The sequence below is a fragment of the Lagenorhynchus albirostris genome, chromosome 19 (assembly GCF_949774975.1).
Source record: "Lagenorhynchus albirostris chromosome 19, mLagAlb1.1, whole genome shotgun sequence".
Taxonomy (NCBI): domain Eukaryota; kingdom Metazoa; phylum Chordata; class Mammalia; order Artiodactyla; family Delphinidae; genus Lagenorhynchus; species Lagenorhynchus albirostris.
Genome location: NC_083113.1, coordinates 9244650 through 9264925, shown reverse-complemented (window position 1 = coordinate 9264925; position 20276 = coordinate 9244650). Strand labels below are relative to the sequence as shown.

The 20276-nt window shown below is 50.7% G+C and overlaps 1 protein-coding gene and 1 long non-coding RNA gene across 6 annotated transcripts in view; one reads left to right on the top strand and one right to left on the bottom strand.

Annotated features, from left to right (window-relative positions):
• The first annotated feature begins 145 nt into the window (after positions 1-145).
• Positions 146-4684, top strand: LOC132510089 (uncharacterized). Its single transcript, XR_009537228.1, has 2 exons — positions 146-4257; positions 4355-4684. It is a non-coding gene; the product is annotated as an uncharacterized LOC132510089 (long non-coding RNA).
• A 368-nt stretch (positions 4685-5052) lies between these two features.
• Positions 5053-20276, bottom strand: part of ODAD1 (outer dynein arm docking complex subunit 1) — a 31757-nt gene continuing 16533 nt past the window's right edge. For 3 of the 5 annotated variants that reach the window (XM_060130648.1, XM_060130644.1, XM_060130645.1), the window contains 11 exons: positions 17566-17688; positions 17099-17212; positions 13857-13924; positions 10326-10513; positions 9962-10096; positions 9048-9130; positions 8755-8923; positions 6817-6980; positions 6626-6729; positions 6223-6301; positions 5053-6152 (listed from right to left, as the gene is read on the bottom strand). In XM_060130648.1, coding sequence (XP_059986631.1) covers positions 5598-6152; positions 6223-6301; positions 6626-6729; positions 6817-6980; positions 8755-8923; positions 9048-9130; positions 9962-10096; positions 10326-10513; positions 13857-13888 — 1509 coding nt within the window. In that variant the 5' untranslated portion in view covers positions 13889-13924; positions 17099-17212; positions 17566-17688 and the 3' untranslated portion in view covers positions 5053-5597. Of the gene's footprint in view, positions 6153-6222; positions 6343-6625; positions 6730-6816; positions 6981-8754; positions 8924-9047; positions 9131-9961; positions 10097-10325; positions 10514-13856; positions 13925-17098; positions 17213-17565; positions 17689-20276 lie in introns of all 5 variants that reach the window. The other 2 variants (XM_060130646.1, XM_060130647.1) reach the window with 2 other exon arrangements.

Genomic DNA, 20276 nt, shown 5'->3' with positions numbered 1-20276 from the left:
AATAAATAAAATAAAAAGCAGAAACCTGTCCTGGGGGAAGATATGTGGTACATTTACAGTCATTTTATCTATAACGTCAGACTTAAAACTAAAACTTCATCAGCAGGGGTAGAAGCAGAAAATTTGATAAATAATTAGAAAAAAAAAAAACTGATGATGGAAAGAGATCAATATATTACCCAGATTGGAATGAGCAGGGAACACTTCAAATTAACTGTGGCTAAGCTGCTAAAGAAAATAGGGAAGATCAAAAAGCAGATGAAATAAGGGCACATTTCAACAGAGAATTGGAATCTAGACAAGAATCAAATCAAGATTTTGGGCAAATGCAAAATGTGAAACTAAAGTTAATTGAATAGGTTTAATTGTATACTGGGTCCTGAATAAGATGATAAGATGGGACTCATGAATACAATGACAGGTCAATAGGAAATTGCCAAATGGAAGCATGGAGAGCAATTGAAAAACAAAACAAAACAGAAAAACACACAGAAGAGAATAAATGATAAAAGATATAAGGAACATATATATATATATGAATATAAGCCATACATACACATAACTTAAGTACCAAAATGAGAGGAGAAACACATTGAGGGAGAAGCAAAATTTGAAGTAATAATGGCTAAGAATTGTCCAAAACTGATGAAAGACATTAACTCAAAGATTCAAGAAACTCAGCAAAATCCAAACTGGAAGTACACAAAGAAAACCACACCTGGGCACATCATAGTCAAACTGTTGAAAATCAAAGCAAGGACTAAATTTTTAAAGACGCCAGAGGACATTCAGGTTTGTTTCCATGTCTCGGCTATTGTGAATAATGCTGCAATGTACATGGGAGAGCAAGTATCTCTTCAAGATTCTGATTTTAATTCCTTTGGAGAAATACCCAGAGGTGGGATTGCTGGATCATATGGTATTGGGTTGGCCAAAAGGTTCATTTGGGTTTTTCCATAAGATGTTACAGAACAATAGTTCTGTTTTTAGTTTTCTGAGAACCTTCCGTACTGTTTTCCAAAATGACTGTCCCAATTTGCGTTTCCACTAATAGTGCACAAAGGTCCCTTTTTTCCATATCTGGTTTTGATTTGCATTTCCCTGATAATTAGTGATGTTGAGAATGTTTTCATATACCTGTTGGCCATTTGTGTATCTTCTTTGGAAAAAAATGCCTATTTAGGTTCTTTGCCCTTTTTAAATCAGTTTTTTCTTTCTTTCTTTTGCTATTGAGTTGTATGATTTCCTCTGATATTTTAGAAATTAATATGCATACATAAAATTAATCCAGCTATTCACATACACTTGGTACAATTTAATGTATGGCTGTTACATCTCAATCAAAAGAAGGAAATGCAATGGACTTGTGCTAGCCCACTGGATAGACTAGTGACCTAACCTTTGGCCAGTCCCTTCTTTGTCGTGAATAGTATTTTCTTCAGAGAGGTGTTTTTCATAGATCAAAGAATCCTTAGGAAGTCTAACAAAATAAGTAGTTTACCTGTCCTGGAAGAGTGCCATTTGTCAAAGTTCATTAAGTGTTTGTTGGTTTGTTTTAAGTTTTCTTTTTTTTTTCTTTTTTTTTTTTTTGCGGTACGCGGGCCTCTCACTGTTGTGGCCTCTCCCGTTGCGGAGCACAGGCTCCGGACGCGCAGGTTCAGCGGCCATGGATCACGGGCCCAGCCGCTCCACGACATGTGGGATGTTCCCGGACCGGGGCACGAACCCGCGTCGCCTGCATCGGCAGGCGGACTCTCAACCACTGCGCCACCAGGGAAGCCCTGTCAAATGAGAATTTTAAACACTGGGTTTAACAGACAGAGGCCCCTTCTAAGTACTTTACAATTATTAACTCATTTAATGCTCACGACAACCCTATGAAGTGGGTGCTATTAGTCCCGTTTTGTAGCAGGGGAAACTGAGGCACAGGGAGGCTAAGCAAGCTGCCCAAGGTCACAGCCGGCTGGGGGCGGGCGAGATTCTACCTCGTGCCGTCCTGCACCGGACTAGGTGCGTAGGCTTCCCTATACTGGTGGGGTCTTGAATGTGGGATCTTGTCCGTCCCCCCCATCAGGATGTGAGCTCTGGTACCTCGGCTGGTGCACACAGGCATTTAATGAACATTGTGGAATCAAGAAGGGATGAGTGGATATCTTCGGATGGCCACATCCCTTCGTGACCGCCTGCGCCCTCCTGCCGTGCTCTGCTCGGGGAATTCTATTCGTGGTCAAGACGTTTAGTCCCAGTAAACTCGATCCTCGGGGCGAGGGGGGACCCCAAGGAAATCACCAGCTTGGGCTGAGTCAGGACGGAGAAGAATCCGCTCACAGCGGGGCACGGGCGCCACCTGGCGGCGGAGTCCTGCTAAGACAGAGCCGCTGGGAGACCCGGAACGTTTGCTTTGGGTGAAGTGGAATCGACATCTGAAAGGGAGTTGATATCGGGTGTTATTAGTGGGCGGTTGTCTGAAAATCAGTGTATGATGATGGGTGCCATCTACCAGTGGCTTCCAAACTTTTCTGGCCGTGACGCGCAGTAAGAAATCATTTCACATTAACATGGTTTCATCAAATACCACCCTGTACTGCATGATGTTTTTTATTCTACTGTATTCCTATTTTTAAATGTTAGTCAGATCCCCTGATCACACCTCCAGGGACTCCCCCTCTGACTTCAAGATGAACGGAGCTCAGAGAGGTGAAGACACTTGTCCAAATCCACACAGGTTGTATGCGACAGTGCCAGTTTCTGCCTCAGTCCTGAAGCACAGAAATCACTAAATGCTCCAAATTTCACTGCTATTGAGTATAATTTAATTTAGTCCTTTCTCCATTTTGCCCATAAGATTGAGCTGCACTGGTCTGCTGTTTTCTTATTACTGTATAATGTAAATGAATGACATTCCCGAGCTCAGGCTTAAAAAATGCAAGTCTTCTTATGTTACAAAATGAATCTGAGACAGCAATAAAGAACCTACATTGAGGTGGCACTCGCAGCATCATTGCCAACACCACTGTCACCATCACCACCATCACCATCGTCACCACGGTCGTCATCATAACCGTCACATCCCCTTCTCTGTCACCGTCAGCATCACATCGTGATCATCATCACTGTCACCACCTTCATTCACCATCATCATCGCCATCCCCACTACGGCCATCACCAACATCACCACTGTCACCGCCACAAAAATCGCCCCCACTTGAAAGCAGGTATCAGCAGCCCACACTTTTTGTCTCCTAGCTACAGCCTTGGCCCAGCAAGCCTGCGTCCTCCATCTCTCTCTCCACCCTGAGCCACAGGGGATGTGACTGTGACCCCGAGGGTAGTGCTGTCTTACTTGGGAACAAAGAGGATTCTGGGTTTGATTCTCCAACTTTTCTTTAAGTGACCTCAGTTCTCTTCTGAGCTTGTTGCCACAAGGTTGACCATCCATAGATGGTGAGCCCAGCCCCTGGACCAGGGGAGGCTCTGCCCAGTGTAGCTCTAGGACCCTTGAGGTGGCTGAGACTCGGGGTGGGGTGTTTAAGGCTGAACGCCTCCTGCTATAGGGGTTTGAGACCACTTTGGGAGGGGAGACCTGAGGGTCTGTGTTCTCTGTACTCATTGTCCTGTCTTAGGAGAGAAAGAGGAAGTCCCTCTGGGATGGCAAACAGGGCCGGTCGTCATGACTCTGCCCCCCGCCAAGATGAGACTTCCCAGGTCCCAAAGGAGAAAGTGAGAATGACAGCCTAACTTCCAGAAGTCCCATCCTAGGGAGTTGCCATTTCCATCGCCTTCCTGAAATACCCGTTTTTAAATTTCTTGTTCACTGTTATATCCCCAGAGCCTAGTACCCTGTATGGCACATAGTAAGTACTCAATAAATGTTTGTCAAATCAACGGGAAAAGAGATGGAGAGTCCCCCTCCCCTGCAACTGTTAGGGAAGAGATGGGATTCTGCATCATATCGTTAATTCAAAGGATCTGATTTGATACGGTGTGAAGGGGAGAACTTTTACAAAATTATTAACTTTGTACTGTGCACTAAAGAGACTTTGAAAATTAATAATTCACTCCAACATCTCCTGTTCCTTACGAATATTTCTCAGAAGTGATTTCAACAAAAATGTTTTCTACCATGCCCCAAACTGTAGGAGTTGTGGTCAGGTCCAGTGACTATTCCCTCCAGAAGAAGGCTTTCACCCTGCTGGGTTGTCTTGATCATTTGCGGCCCTGCTTTTAACATCCTGCCTGTAAACTGAATAAATACAGGTAAGCTTTCTCATTAGATCACAAGATCGATAGCCCTTTCCCTCACGATGGGAAACTAAATCCCATGACTCTGATGGATTAATTATCTTACAAACAGAACTAGTGAGCCCACGTTTGTACTAAATTAGCAAACGGTGCCAGGCCCACCGATGACAACTTCCGGGATGGCTGAGAGTAGAAGGTGGCGACCCCTGCTCGCAGCCCCGACAACACACAGGCGAGAGTCACCTCCAATTTTGTCCCATTTTTTGAGTCCAATTTTGAAGATGGTTTTGTGTTCTTAAAGCATTCTTATAAAGCCTGTGTGTTGAACTGCATTTGTGAGAACAAAATGAGTTCTAGGTCCCTTATTTTTCTTTAATACTTTCTTTCTGTTGTTACTATTTATATTGTTTGTATGTCTTGATAAAAGCTAATTAATCAACGACGTGGTGGGCAATTTGGAGTTTTTTTCTTTCCTGTGCAATGTTGAGGTAGCAAGGTTGACATGCTGCTTTCAGTCCCCTCTCTTGAGATATGAAGAATTCCAAAATATAAATTAAAAAATTTTAAAGGTACACACTGAGATTCTGGGGTTGCTTCTTACTGCAGCATAACCCAGCCTATCCTGACTGATACAGTTTCTGGTTCTCAGTAGAGCCTGAAATGTGCAAGTCTCAAAAAAAAAAAAAAAAGTGAGTAAATGAATGAATGGCAGGGAATAGGGACAGGGTCATACATTTTCTCCTGGGCCAAAGGTAGAGGAAACAGCTATGTCTTATGCTCACTCACTCACATATACGCTTGTAACCAGGCTGGGGTAAAAATCAGACTCTGGCCTTTATTTCCTATGGTCACAGTTCATGCTGACCCTGATGTCTTTGCCCCCATCCTTCCCCCACTGGTCAGTACTGGGGACTCTTGAGGACAAGGAATGAGGAGCTACAGAGACAAGGACATGAGATGCGAGGAGGGCTGGGAGATGGAGGAGAGGAGAGGGAGTTAGAAATGGGGAAGCCGAAACAGGAGGTGGGGGGGATAATCAGAGAGGTCAGAGTAGAGATGGGGAGACAAACATGGAGACAGGACAGAGACACACTGAACGGGAAGCCTAGAGAACAGAAGATTAGGGAACCGAAAGGGAAGGGCAGGTTGGAAACAGAGAGGGGAACCAGGCGACAGATGACGGGGAGCTGATGGGAAGAGATGCAGAGACATAGTGAAGGGGAGATGCAGACAGGTGTGCAGGCAGGTCACCCGGAGCTGGGTGAGAAAGATGGAGAGGCATAGGGGAAATTAAGAGGCAGAGACCCAGAGAAGGCCCTGCAAGGAGCCAGAGGCCGGGTTGGGGCTGGGTGCCCCTAGTATTTGCTCTGGGAATCTTTGCTGGTGGTGGAGACCCGGCCGGTGCTAGAGGCAGGGCCAGTGCTTGAGACTTGGCCTCTGCTGGGCTTGAGGCCTCCACTCGATTCTGACTCAGGGCCTTTGCTCTCCGGGCCCCCAAAGCTCTCGTGGCCTCTGCTGGGCCCCAAGTATCCAGTGGACCCCGGGTAGCTGCTAGAGTTGGGGGATTTGACGATCGCTCGGCCCTCAGTCGAGCCCCGACTGGACATAAGTCCCCCGGTGACGGGTCTGGTGGAGCCGAAGGTCGCGTGGCCTGCGCTGGAGCTGGGGTCCCTAAAGCTGACACGGCCGACATTGGAGCTGGTGGCGCGGCCTCCGCTGGACGCCAGGATGCTGCTAGCCCTGTGGCTCGTGAGGGAGCCGGGGACAGCGCTGGGGCTCTTGGGCAGCAGGGGCAGGCTGGAGCTGGCCTGGGTGCTGGAGAGGGTCACGCTCGGGGTGCTGTCCACCTTCGTGACGGCCTCAGCCTGCTGCTTCAGGTACTGACCCTTCGCCTGCTCCCGGGCCTCCAGCTGCGGGGGAGGCGAGTTAGGGCCCCAGAGGAGGAAGAGCCGCCCCGCTCCCGCGGGCACCCGTCCTCACCGACTTCACCACATAGCTCAGCAGCTCCCCCTCGCTCAGCGGGTAGTCGTCGTTGGCCTCAAAGCCTGGGGGGTCCTCACTAAGGTGGGTGGAAGGCAGGAAGGGACTCTACTCCTCGACCTTCAGAAGGCCGATGGCGTCTCATTGCTAGGCCCTGAGACCCTCAGCCGTGCGCCGGGCTCTGAGCGCCCTTTCCCCTTCGGGTCCACCCAGGGCCCCATCGAATGTCCCTGGAGCCCTTACTCCTGATTCCCACGAAGTACCCACTTCATCTTCTACTCCCCCCGGCCCCGAGCCCCACTCACCCTCCAGTCCCGGGGGCCCACCCACACCTGAAAACCCTCCCTTCCCTTGTGTCCTCTGCCCCCCGTGGAAGCTCCCTGACCCTTGCCCTCTGGCTCACAGATGGTCAGGGGGCTGAGGTGGGGCCACTTTCTTGGGAAGATCCTCGGAGCTCTGGCCCAGCACCAGGAGGGCAGCGTCAGGCAAGCTGGCAGAGAGGTTGTTCTGGAGGGTGGAGAAGCCAGTGGTCTGCTCAGGCCCGTCTCCAAGGCCCCGGCACCCTGTCCCCCTCTGCACCGTCTGCACCCCAACCTGGGTTTCGAGGAAGGCCTGCACCGTCAGGAGCTCCACCAGCCGCTTCTCTATGAGGCCCAGGAAGAGGCCTATGTCCCGGTCTCTCATGTGGGTCTTGACCCCTAGGAGGTCATCGATGACCGTGCTGTCACACTGGGCCCTGGTGAAGAGGTGCTGGATATCTGGGGTCAGAGGGGACAAGCCATCATGGATCCGGTGCCCACGGGGTGCCACCCTCTCCTCTCCTCAAGGCCCTGCTGCCCAAGCAAGGCTCAAAGATGCGAAGGGACTTGCCCAAGTTCAGACCCACCGGGTTCCAGATGACAGAGGGCAAAAAGCGAGGGAAGTCCAAGGAAAACGTGACAAGGGCACCTCCACACGGCCAGTCCTCTGCTCACGGCTCAGAATCACCCAGCTTCCACCCAACCCAGCGAGTCCACAGCTCAGGATGTGCTTCTCCCACAGAAACACACACATGTGCTCCACGGGAGAAAGCGGAGGAAATTCACAGCAGCACCAAGGCTGTGACCCGCTCTCACAATTGGCCTGCTTGTATTTAGTTAACTGGTTATTGTGAATGAAATAAGATGCACCCATGACCTTGACAGAAATCTGCACCCAGCCTGTGGCATCCCTACCACCCTCCCCTGCCTCCCCCACCTGAGCTACAGGCTCATATTCAGTTTCCTCCTGGGGTCCCTCTCCGAACAGTCCGCAATACCGCTCACACTGAGGTCAGGCTCACCCCCCAGAGCAGTTCCTCCTCCCAGGTTCCGCATTGCACCCTCACCGGGCCAGACCCCAGTGCCTCAGCCCTCACACCCCCGACACCTCTGTGCTCCCTCTCTCCCTCTCCATCCTCATCCCTCTCCCTCCTATCCACCCCCCTCTCCTGCTCACAGCCCTCCCATGGCTCCCCAGCACCCCCAGGAAAAAGCCTCAGCCTGGCATCCGTCTAGGATCTGACCCTCTTCAACTCCCACCCACGCCCTCTCTGCACGAAGAACCTGCCTTCCTTGCATGCAACTCTGAGCCTTGGCCCCGCCTGCTGGGAGCATCCCCTCTCCCCAGTTGTTTGGTTAAATACTCATCCTTCAAAATCGGCCTCAAGCATCATGGCTCCCAGGAGACCTCCCCTGTGAGCCCAGCAGAGCCAATGTCATGGGCACAGGGCCCTGTGCCGAGAAGGAGCCCACGTTTGGTTTGATGCTCTGCTCTTGTCTCTTGAAATTCTTGCCAGTTTGTAAACAAGGGGCCCCGCATTTTCGTTCTGCACTGGGACCCCCAAATCCTGGTCCTGCACTCCACTCTGAGTTAAGGCATACCCTTCCTCCTGCAGGGCCCAAGGTGTCCTCCCTCCCAGCCCCTGGGTTACGAGTATCCAGAGCCCGTGTCAGCCATCTTCCCCGCCTCCCCCTGCCGGTCCTCACTACCTAGCACAGGGCTTGTCACCGCAGTCCCTACAACAGAGGGAAAGAGGGTCTGCCAATACCTGAGCTCCGACCGCGCAGCGCGAGGTGGCCCTCCTGCTTGCTCCCCACCACCACTGCCACCTCCCAGTCTCTCTCCATCCCTCATCCCATCTAATTCTCATGCCGACCCTACAAACTAGGCACTGCCATTCCACTTCCGGAGGGGCTCCAACAGAGGAAACCACACACCAAAGTTCACAAGTGGTGGAGCTGGGATTCAAACCCAGGGCTGCCTGACTCTCATGGACTCCACACTGGAAGGATGAATGGATGATGGATGCAGGATGGCTGGATGAAGGATGGCTGGCTGGCTGGACGCAGAATGGATGAAGGATGAGTGAATGGATGGTCGGATGGATATGGGACAGATGACAAGGGAGTGCACAGAGTGGTCCGCGGAATGTCTCCGCGTGGCCGGCCCGGGCAGGGCTCTCCGCCTGCTCATCGCATCCTTCCAGATGAAGAAGCCGGGGCGGGTGCTCACCGGTCTTGAGCTTCTCCAGCTGCCCGCGAAAGTTCTGGAAGCGGGCCTCCAGGTTCTCGGCCTCCGTGTGCACCTCGTCCACGCGCTGCTGCAACTCGGCCAGCTGCTGCTCTTGCCTCGAGCGACGGTCCTCCTCGCTGCGGCGCCCGCTCTCCAAGGCCTCCTGCATCTACAGGGGCAGGGGCGCGACGCTGGGCCCAGCTCGGGAGGGGGCGCCAACGTGGGTGGAGGAGGGGAGGGGGAGGGGAGGGGAGGGGAGGGGAGGGGGAGGGGGAGGGGCGGGTCTCGCTCACCTCCTTGATCTCCTCCTGCAGACGCTCCAGCTCTGAGTTCTGCTCATTGATGAAATTGAACTCTGCGAAGTTCCGCTCCTCCACTGGGGGCGAGTCAGGAAAGGCAGGGTCCAGAGAGACAGAGACCAGCAAACGGAGAGACACACACAGAAAGGCAGAGAAAGAAATGTTGAGAAAGGCAACAAAGACACAGAGACAAAGAGAGACAGAGACGGAGAGATATAGGCAAAGAAATAGACACAGGGGCCAACAGAGAGAAATACAGGGCAAGGCAGAGCGACAGAAAGAGAGAGCGACCGAGAGAAAGTCACAGAAATGCCGAGAGAGACACAGAGAAACAGAGAAGTGAGGGAGAGCAAACGGTAAAGGTGGGTAAAGAGAGAACATTAGACACCGGGAGAAAGACAGCAACAGGGACACGGAGATAGGCACACAGAGGCTGAGAGGAAGATTCCCAGGGTGACCCGCAGGCCCAGGAATGAGGGAGGCGGAGGAGGGAGGGAACGGGGAAGGGGGAGACGGATGGGGGAGGCGGGAAGGCAGACACGCCAGGGAAATTGGACAGAAAGAAAAAGACGGAGATACACTCAGTGAGAACAGAGAGATGCAGACGGGTGGAGACACACAGAGAAGGAAGCGGTCAGTAGGCCCGAGACGTGGGTGGGAGAGAGACTGGGGAGAAGGCGGGGTAGAGAGAGGGGCGGAGGCAGGGCGGACGGGAAGTGGCGAGTAGGGCGGAGCCTGATTCCTGGTCCCTCCAGCGCAGGTGGAGGAGTCCCCAGGGCCGAAGCGGAGGCCCTCGGTGACCGAGACAGAGCACAGTCTGCACTGGATTCCGGGGGGCTGGGCGCCGTGCTCCTGCCCCCCCTCCTCCCCGCCCTTTCCATCCCCACCCCCTACCCCCAGGGACTCACACTCCAGGTACTTCTCCACCAGCAAGTCCGGGTCGCTCTCCCCGGTCAGCTGGGACAGTTTCTTCAGGGCGTCCTCGTAGCGCAGCACCAGCTTCTCCTGGGAGGTCTTCCGGAGGCCTTCGGCCACCTCCCGGGCTGGGGGATGAGGGGGCAGTGAGGTCGGCGTCCGGGGCGGCCACCAGGGCGGAGGGGCCTGGCTGGGCACGCTGGTGGGGAGGGGGCAACAACACCGCAGCCGCGCAGACCCCGCCCCTCCAGCCCCGCCCTCCGGCCGGCCCCGCCCCGCGGCGAGACCTGGAGCGAGCCGCTCCGCCCCTCCCCTGGCCCGGCCTGCTGCAGGCAGAGGTGGCGGCCCCGGCCTCACCCCGTTGCTCGCGCTTCTCCACGATGGCGGGATCCGGCTGCCGATCGCTGTTCTTGAGTTCGAGGAAGCGGTGCAGCTGCTCCAAGTGCGCGATCTGCCGCTGCAAGATCTGCACCTCCGTGTCGTTCTGGGCCACCTCCTTCTCTGCCCTCTCCCGCAGCATGCCTAACTTGGCCTTCGCCTCCTCCCTGGGAGGGGTGGGGGGTTAGACCCGGGTCAGGGAGATTGGAGGTTGGATTTGGGTTCATCCTGGGGCCCAGGGAGGGGCGGGGTCAGCCTGGGGTTGGAGGGTGAATGGGGCAGGGTCAGTCTTGAGTCACAGGGACGCGTGGGGTCATCCTGGGGTTGGGGGTGGTGGTGGATGGGGCACAGTCAGCCTGGGGTCTCAGGGATGGGACAGAATCAGGTTGCCGTTACCCAGTGGTCACAAAAGGCAGAAAACTGTCTAGTTTCCTAGGGGTGGGTCAGGATGGGTTTATGGGGCAGAGTCAGGGGGCTCACTCACTGAAACTCCCCTGGCCTGCTTGGCCGAAGGTGGAGCTTTTAAGCTTTTAAACGTAGTGCAGCCAACTGTAAACTCAGAGTGCCCCAAGCCTACTTCACAGGTCACAGGATCAAAGGTCAGAGGGTCATTAGGTTGGGAGAACAGCAGGTCAGTCGCCTCAGGTCCCTGCCCATGGACCATTCTAGCTCCCCTTTCCACACCTTTGCCAACCTTGGTTGCCTCGACTCAGGGCACTAGCTTCTTGCTCTGTTCAAATTCCTCTGAGGCTTACTCAGGTCGGTCCTCCTTGGTGGGAGTCCTCTCCTGGCACCCACCAGCCCTAGCCCCCGGCGACCCCTCTAGCAGCCCCTCAGGGATTAGGACTCACAGTTCTTTCTGTGCCTTGGGCTTCAGGTCAACAGAAAGGCCAGGAAGAGGGAACCCAACTTCCCAAGAGCCTGGCCCTGCAGGAGATGCTCTAAAGCAGCACGCCATAAGTCCCCACAGCAGCCCATGAGGTAGATACCATTATTGTTGCCATGTCACAGTAGAGGAAACTGAGGCTCAGAGAGGGGAAGTGACCTGCCCAGATCAGCCAGCAAGGAAGCACTGGAGACAATGGCTGGTCTGACAGAAGTGTTGGTCCTGACAGCTGCCCCCTGCCTTTAACGGAAACCACCCTATCTTTGCACCCGGCTAGGCTGCCCACTGCAGTCAGCTGGAGGATTGTTGGCAGAGGCTAGATCCTGGTGATGCAAAGACAGACCAGCAGACCATCACTTGTGGGGCGTGGCAGAAAAGATGAGCCGGGCCAGTCAGATTCTCTCCTCAGAATCTGAATTGGGAAATGCTAAGAAGGGGACAGCGGGAAGCCGAAGCTAAAAGGGTGTATAGAGAGAAGCCACAAAAGGTCATGTTATGAAGGCCAAGTTAGGAAGAAGCCAGAGCTATGCGTGAACAGAAGCCATGAGTCAAGGCTCTGAAGAGGTCATGGAGGACCACAGGTAACAAATTACAGAATCAGCCATAAAAAGGCATGACGTACTGAGAGATGCTACAACATGGGTGAACCTTGAAAGCACTGCACTGAGTGAAAGGAACCAGACACAAAAGGACACGTTGTATGATTCCATTTGCATGAAACAGAAAAGTAAATTTACAGAAAGGCAGATGTATAGGTAAATCGTTGAGACAGGAAGGAGACTAGTGGTTGCCAGGACGTTGGGGAAGAGGGAAAGAGAGAATAACCGCTTAATGGTTACAGGTCTCCTTTGGGGGTGATGAAAACAGAAGTGATGATTGCACAACATTACCAAGGTACTAAATGCCACTGAATGGTACATTTTAAAATGGTGAATTTGGGGACTTCCCTGGTGGTGCAATGGTTAGGAATCCGCCAGCCAATGCAGGGGATACGGGTTCAAGCCCTGGTCCAGGAAGATCCCACGTGCCGCGGAGCAACGAAGCCCATGCGCCACAACTACTGAGCCTGTGCTCTAGAGCCCGCGCGGCACAGCTACTGAAACCCATGCGCCTAAAGCCCGCGCTCCACAGCTAGAGAAGCAACCGCAGTGAGAAGCCCGCGCACCACAATGAAGAGCAGCCCCCGCTCGCCGCAACTAGAGAAAGCCCGCGCGCCGCAACGAAGACCCAATGCAGCCAAAAATAAATAAATAAATACATAAGTTTTTAAAAGGTGCATTTTATGTGCATCTTAACTCAAAGGAAGGAAGGAAGAAGGAAAGACAGAAGAAGGGAAGGAAAGACGGAAAGAGAGAGAGGAAGAAGGAAGGAAAGAAGGAAGGAAGGGAGGGAGGGAGGAAGGACGGAAAGAAAGAAAGAAAAGAAAGGAGGAGGGCTTCCCTGGTGGCGCAGTGGTTGAGAGTCCGCCTGCCGATGCAGGGGACGCGAGTTCGTGCCCTGGTCCGGGAAGATCCCACGTGCTGCGGAACGGCTGGGCCCATGAGCCATGGCTGCTGAGCCTGTGCGTCCGGAGCCTGTGCTCCACAACAGGAGAGGCCACAACAGTGAGAGGCCCGTGTACCGCAAAAAAAAAAGAGGAACAAAGAAAGAAAGATCACAGAAACCATAAAGTAGATTTGGACTATAACCGATGTCATGAGGACTCATGAACCATGATAAGCAGAAGTCATGTGGTAGAAACAAGACACTGAATAGAAGGTAAGAAACCACTTGGAGCAAGAGAACAGGGCTGAAGCTCAGAAAGGAGCAGAGATGGGATAAGAGAGAGCATGGAACCCAGGAGAGCCCAGAGGCAGAGAAAGACGTCCATGCAGAGCAGCTGGGGCTTCTAGACTCCACACAACATGATCCTTTATCTGAAGGTGGCTTGAGAGAATCTCTGTCCCTTTCAACCAATACTGACAAATATCAATCTAATTACAGTCATTCACTGATGCTTCCTACGACCTGGCCCCCTGCTATGTGCACTTACTTAAGTCTCTCTATTTTTTTTTAATATTTGTTTATTTTTGCCGGCATTGGGCCTTAGGTGCAGCACACAGGCTTCTCTCTAGCTGTGGTGCTCGGGCTTAGTTGCCCCGAGGCATGTGGGATCTTAGTTCCTCGACCAGAGATCGAACCCGCATCCCCTGCATTGGGAGGCAGATTCTCAACTACTGGACCACCCGGGAAGTCCCTTAAGTCTCTTTATTTATTTATTTGGCCACGCCCTGTGGCTTGTGGGATCTCAGTGCCCAGACCAGGGATTGAACCTGGGCCATGGCAGTGAAAGTGCGGAATCCTAACCATTGGACCGCCAGGGAATTCCCCTTAAGCCTTTCTACATCCCTATGTGCTACATGCCATTAACAGACTGGGGTTAAAGAGGTTAATTTATACACCCAAGGAGAGGGACCTTGCCCGAGAAGCTGGGAAATCAGTGGAGGTGGGAGAGAAAGGGGCACCTTATAAAAAAAAAAAAAAAGGATGTTCTGACAATCTATTTCTTGAGTTTGGAACCTTCCCACCACTTCCTTAAGAAAATGCATGGACTGAGTCATCTAGGATGCCTCCAGGGGCCCTACCTGATGGTGTAGGCAGAGGTGGAGGAGACCATGAGGGTCCTGACCGTGTCCCGCAGGAGCTGCAACTCCTGCCAAGAGAACAAAACAGATACCATTTCTAACACCCTCATCACTGGACGGCCCTCCTTTAAGCCCCACATTTCCCCAATAAGAAGGGAGGCTCCTGGGCCTTAGAAAGTTGGACCTTCCTCATTAGCGGCAATCGGTGAAAGGGATTTTAAACAGGTACCAAGTGAAAGGAAAGCCAGATTGATGAGCAGGAAGCAACAAAGACCCAACACAGCCAAAAACAAACAAATAAATAAATAAAAAAGGAATGCAGTGAAACATCCAACCCAGAATATTCCTAAGAGTGCTGACCTAACTTTGTGGTGGGGGTCAGAAGTTTGTGTGAATTTCATGATTGTGACCACGCTAATCTGTTTTCTAGTCCTATGGAAGTGTCTTTGCAGAGTTAGGCGTAAAAGGGTTATTTCAGGAGAAAGACAAGAGGAAATTTTATATATATATATATACTTTTTGTACATATACATAATGTGTATATATGTATTAATGTATATAAACATATATACACACATACATATATAATGTGTGTATATATTACTGTAATACGCACATACATATATATGTATGTATAAATACATGTGCATGCGTATGTGTGCACGTGCACACACACAAACACATACACTTTTGTAACAAGAAACCTAGGATGGATAACCAGAAACTATGGGGGCTGAATGGGAACGAAGTGGAAGAGATGGTGAGGAAATGATGTTTCTGTGGCTTACCTCTTGGCATAGTTTTGATTTGGGAACTCCTGTCGACGGTTTACATATTCATAAAGAAAATTAAATCAACAAGGATAGGGGAGAGAACTAAAACCAAATACAAACAGAAGCAAGTGAACCTAACTGTATTTCAAACAAAGAACAGAACCACAAAGAAGACCAAAAAAATAGGAACTAATCCCAGTGACTTCTGAATACAATAATGTGAGATAGATAAATAGATAGATAGATACCCAGGCCCTCAGAGAACAAAACAATCTGCAAACAAATCTTGAACGCTCAGGTTCAGGGGGTGTTAGTACAGCTATAGCAATTCTGAACCTCTCTTATGTGTTTTGTAGGATTGAACAAGTGAGTACGTCTATAAACGCTGTTGGGAGCCAAGGTTCCCACTGTGGGGAAGAAAAAGATAAAATAGGGAAGGTTCAGGAATAACCCAGGGGTGATGGATTGGAATGAGAGGCACCGACATGAACTCACAATTTTAAAATATGTGCGTGTGTTTCCTAGCTCCAGAGAAAGGGCCCCAAGGCAGGGACACCCCAGTAGCAGTGAGGACTCCTAGTGCCTGTAATTTGGTTTCTCAGCACCAAGAGAAGAAGAAGCAGGACTCCCCACTAGGAAGAATCAAGACTCCATGGAGAAATGCTAACTTGAGAGTTAAGGCTGATCAAGTACAAGAAAATCTGGACTATCTTCCTGTGCCAGAAAGTAAGGAAGTGTTCAAAAAAAAAAAACAAAACAGATGGGCTTGTCAAAAGGACAGAGAAGCCAGCTCGAGGGGGCTCCCACCAGTCAAATCTGAGACAATGCAAACATCATGATAAGCACTATGGATTATAACCCAGAGAATAAAGTAAGAATACATGAATGCTTCCTGGTAACCCATAAATATACTTAAGAAGTTCTTCCTTAAGTAAAATGCCATCTTATAAATGAAGAAGAAAGGAGAGAGAAGAATCACCATTTGGTAGCCATTACAACAATAATTATTCAGGCAAAAGTCATTAAGGGATGCTAGAACAATTGCGTGAAAATGTATCAGGGAACAGGATATTTACATAGTCTCAAAGAACCTCCCTGGACTCAGTCATTACAAAGAGGAAAACTCTATATTGGAGAAACCTGGCTGACCAAGCAATCGAGGTCAACGTTACTAGTTATGGGACAAACTTACATTATGTGCCTACTGATATAATGCCCGCAAATGACACAATACCACCTCTGTGATATTCCACCAAAAATGCACAACTTGAATCTAATCATGGAGAAAGATCAGATAAATCCACATTGAGGGACGTCACACAGCACAACTGGCCTGGATGCTTCCAAAATGTCAAAGTCATGGAGACAAAGAAGGGCCGAGGGGGACTTCCCTAGTGGCGCAGTGGTTAGGAATCCGCCTGCCAATGCAGGGGACACGGGTTTGATCTCTGGTCTGGGAAGATCCCACACGCCGCAGAGCAACTAAGCCAGCAAGCCACAACTACTGAGCCTGTGCTCTAGAGCCCACGAGCCACAACTACTGAGCCCGTGTGCCACACCTACTGAAGACTGCGTGCCTAGAGCCCATGCTCCACAACAAGAGAAGCCATCACAATGAGAAGCCTGCACGCTGCAACGAAGACCCAACGCAGCCAAAAAAAAAAAAGAAGAAGGGCCGAGGGACTGTTCCAGATGAATGAGGCCAGGACAACCAAATGCAATGTGGGATCCTGGCCCAGAGCCTGTAGCAGATAATTAAATTAGCTATAAAGGACATTGTTGGAACAATCATGAACTTTAAATATGGACTGCTTAGAATTGTAACAATGTTCAGTGCCCTTGGGTAAGGGCACTTTGTTTATATAAGAAAATGGTCTTGTGCTTAGGAAATACACACTGAAGTTCTTAGGACCACAATGTCTGCATCGTACTCTCAAATAGTTCAGCAGTTGTGATAATAAATTATTGTCAGGAAAACTAATTACACACACACGGAGACAGACAGAGAGTAAATTTGGCAAATTATCAATCTTGGTGAAGGATATATAGTTCTTTGTACTATTCCTGCACCTTTTCTGCAAATTTGAAATTATTTCAAAGGAAAACTTAGAGAGGGAGAGAATAAAGGAAGGAAGGGAGGTGAAAGGAGGGAGGGAGGATTCTTCAAAGGACTTCAAAGGTTATTGAGAAACCCATGGAATGTAAATGGTCCTGCCTGCGCCTTGGTTGCCCTGGGTGATAACACTCAAAGTGACATCTCTGCTTTCTGCAAATCTCAATGAGGCTGCTTTCTTTGCTGGGGGTAGCCCGGAACATTCTCAGGTGTCCATTCCCTCCGGACTAAAGTAAACCTATGGCTCTGGGCGATTCCGTACTTGAGGCCCGAGTGTTGGAGAAAGTAGGGTGACTCTTGCATCCTCCCCTGCACTCCAGCTGGGCCAAGGGGTCCTGGGCTTCAGGGCCACTGACCTTCTGCAGCTTGTGGTCCACATTCAGATAGCGGTTCCTCTCGATCTGCAGGAGATCCAGCTCCTCCCGCAAGGTTGCATTCCGAACCAGCTGGTTGTCAAAGCGACAGGTGACCTGGAATGGGGGTGGTGGTGTGGGAGAGGATGCCAAGAGTCTGTCTGAGGCCTGGCCTGCCTCCCTCTTCCATTCTCAGCCGAGAAGGGGGCACTTGTCGGGTAGGGGGCCCATTCCCAATTTGGGGGCTCTGAGAGCATCGCCAACCCCCCCAGGACCCAAGCATCAGTCTCCTTTCCTGGGAGACCCTCCATCCCTCCAGGATCTTGTCTCCTAACCCCACTTAGGGAACCCACTATTTTAGGCCACTCTGCATCCAGGAATCTGGTCCACCGTTTCTAAAACTTGACTCCCATGCTCAGTTCTTCCCCCAAGAGTTCAGGTCGGGAGACAGCCAAGAGGCTGACCCTCACCCTGTCCAACTGGTCTTCAAGGATCTTGACTCTTCGCTGGCTCTTGACCTTCTGATCCAGGATGCATCCCGAGGCCTTGACATCCTTCCCATGGGCAAAGATCCGGCTCTCCCATTCCTGGATCTGGAAGAAGGAACATGGTGCCTATTTGTTGACTGAATGCGGGAGAGGTTGAGGGAATGAGGGAGATGAGAGGGAGGGTGAGTGAGCGTGATTGACATCTGCAGTCCTTGTGGCCCCAGCCGTCTGCTGTACCCCTCTTCTGAGGTGAGCACCCAACATTCCACGTGGATCTGACTTCCAACCATAACGAGCCGCCCTGCCGGCCACATGACCCAGGTCCAAACAATCCACTTAGAGATGGACGTGTGACCCAAGCTGAGCCAGCCTGAATCCTTTCCTGATATTTTGGGAGAAATATGTGATCTGGATGGATGCGACGCCACACACAGTAGACAAAGTGGAAACAAGAGGCTGAGAATGAGACAGGCTGGGACCTGGGACCCTTTGCTGCAGTGCCTGCACCTGGACAAACGTCTCCTCGGGCAACAAAATACAAAGGAACTATAAGGGACTAAAAATAACTGCGTGCATGTGCAGTTAGGGCAAATTCTGGACAAGAATGTACAAAAAGACCCAAAAAACCCCAGCTGCCACTTCTGAAGAGTCAGGAACAAAAAAAGGGGTTCAGGAGCAAAAGCAAGGTACTACACGTGCCCCCTGTGGTACACCACCAGAGGGGTGGGCAAAACACCTAAGCCACTCCTCTGGCCCAACCCGTGGACACACCCCTACTGTCACCCCATAGAAGGGACAAGCTCGCCCCACCTCTGGGAGCAAGCAAGGGAACCTGTTACTTGTTTTCGCTCCCTGCTGCTGCAGCAGGGGCCCCAGTAAAGGCCTGTCTGAATTTCTTGTCTGGCCTCTAACCAATTTCTTTTTTTTTATTTTATTTTTTTGCGGTACGCGGGCCTCTCACCGTTGTGGCCTCTCCTGTTGCGGAGCACAGGCTCCGGACGTGCAGGCTCAGCGGCCATGGCTCACGGGCCCAGCCGCTCCGCGCACGTGGGATCTTCCTGGACCGGGGCACGAACCCGTGTCCCCTGCATCGGCAGGCGGACTCTCAACCACTGAGCCACCAGGGAAGCCCAATCAATTTCTATTGACTGGGGAAGGCCAAGAATCCCGGTCTATACCAAGAGGAGGGGAAGATAAGCCCTGATGCCTGAAACCAACTTCCAACCTGCCCTTCTCATTCCCGTATTCATCTTGACTTGTTTGGGGTATGCTGTCTTCCCAACTGGATTGGAAACTCCATGAGGGCGGATTCTTATCTTTTCTGTGCTTGACACAGAGTTGGCATGCAACAGAACATGCAGACTAAATGAATAAATGAATGGCTTGATACTGTGTTTCCCGATTTGTGCAGCACCATGGGTTGAACTGAGTCCCCTGTAAATTCGTATGTCGAAGTGCTAATCCCCAGAACCTCAGAATGTGACCTTATTTGGAGACAGGGTTTTTACAGAAGTAATCAAGTTAAAATGAGGTCACTGGGTTGGGCCCTAATTCTACACGACTGGCGTCTTTATAAAAAAGGGGAAATTTGCACAGACATGCCAACAGGGAGAATGCCAGATGAAGGTGAAGGCAGATGCGGAATCTTAAAACTATAACAAACTAGTGAAAATAACAAAAAGAAGCAGACTCACAGATATAGAGAACAAACTAGTGGTTACCAGTGCAGGGGGAGAGGTAATATAGGGGTGGGGAGTTGGGGGCACAAAGGATTGGGTGTGAAATAGACTATAAGGATGTATTGTACAACGGGGGGATATAGCCAGTATTTTATAATAACTGCAAATTGAGTATAACCTTTAAAATTGTATTACAAAATTTTTTAAAGGAAAAAAAGATGAACGCAGAGATTGGAGTGATGATTCTACACAAAAAGGAAGGCTAAAGATTGCCAGCAAACCAGCAGAAGCTAGACAAGATGCAGAGAACAGATTCTCACAGCCCTTAAAAGGAACCAACCCTGCCAACATCATGATTTTGGACTTCTGGCCTCCAGAACTGTGTGACAATAAATTTCTGTAGTATAAGCCACCCAAAGAAATGAATACATGCGCCAAGGCACCCCAGAGCACTGCAGCAAACTCAGAGGGGCAACCACGGGGATATTTTAAAATTTGAGGGAGACACATTGACATTGGTCAGACACCACATGAACCTGGAGCTCAAGGTAGTTCCCAGGTTCAACGTGAGACGGTGCTACATTCCTTTTGGTGACGTCCCATCTTTCTTTGTTGTTGTTGTTGTTTTGTTTTTTGGGATTTTTTTTAAACCACGCCACATAGCATATGGGATTTTAGTTCCCCGACCAAGGATTGAACCAGTGCCCCTTGCAGTGGAGGCGCAGAGTTATAACCACTGGACCACCAGGTTAGTCCAATGTCACATCTTTCTTTCTTTTTTTTTTTTAATATTTATTTAGGCTGCCCCGGGTCAGTTTCAGCACGCGGGATCTTCGCTGTGGCATGTTTCTAGTTGCGAGATGCGGACTCCTAGTTGCAGCATGCGTTGTGGGATCTAGTTCCCGGACCAGGGATCGAACCCAGCCCCCCCGCATTGGGAGTGCGGAGTCTTACCCACTGAACCACTAGGAAAGTCCAATGTCACATCTTTCTGAAACTGAGTTTTTAGCAGTT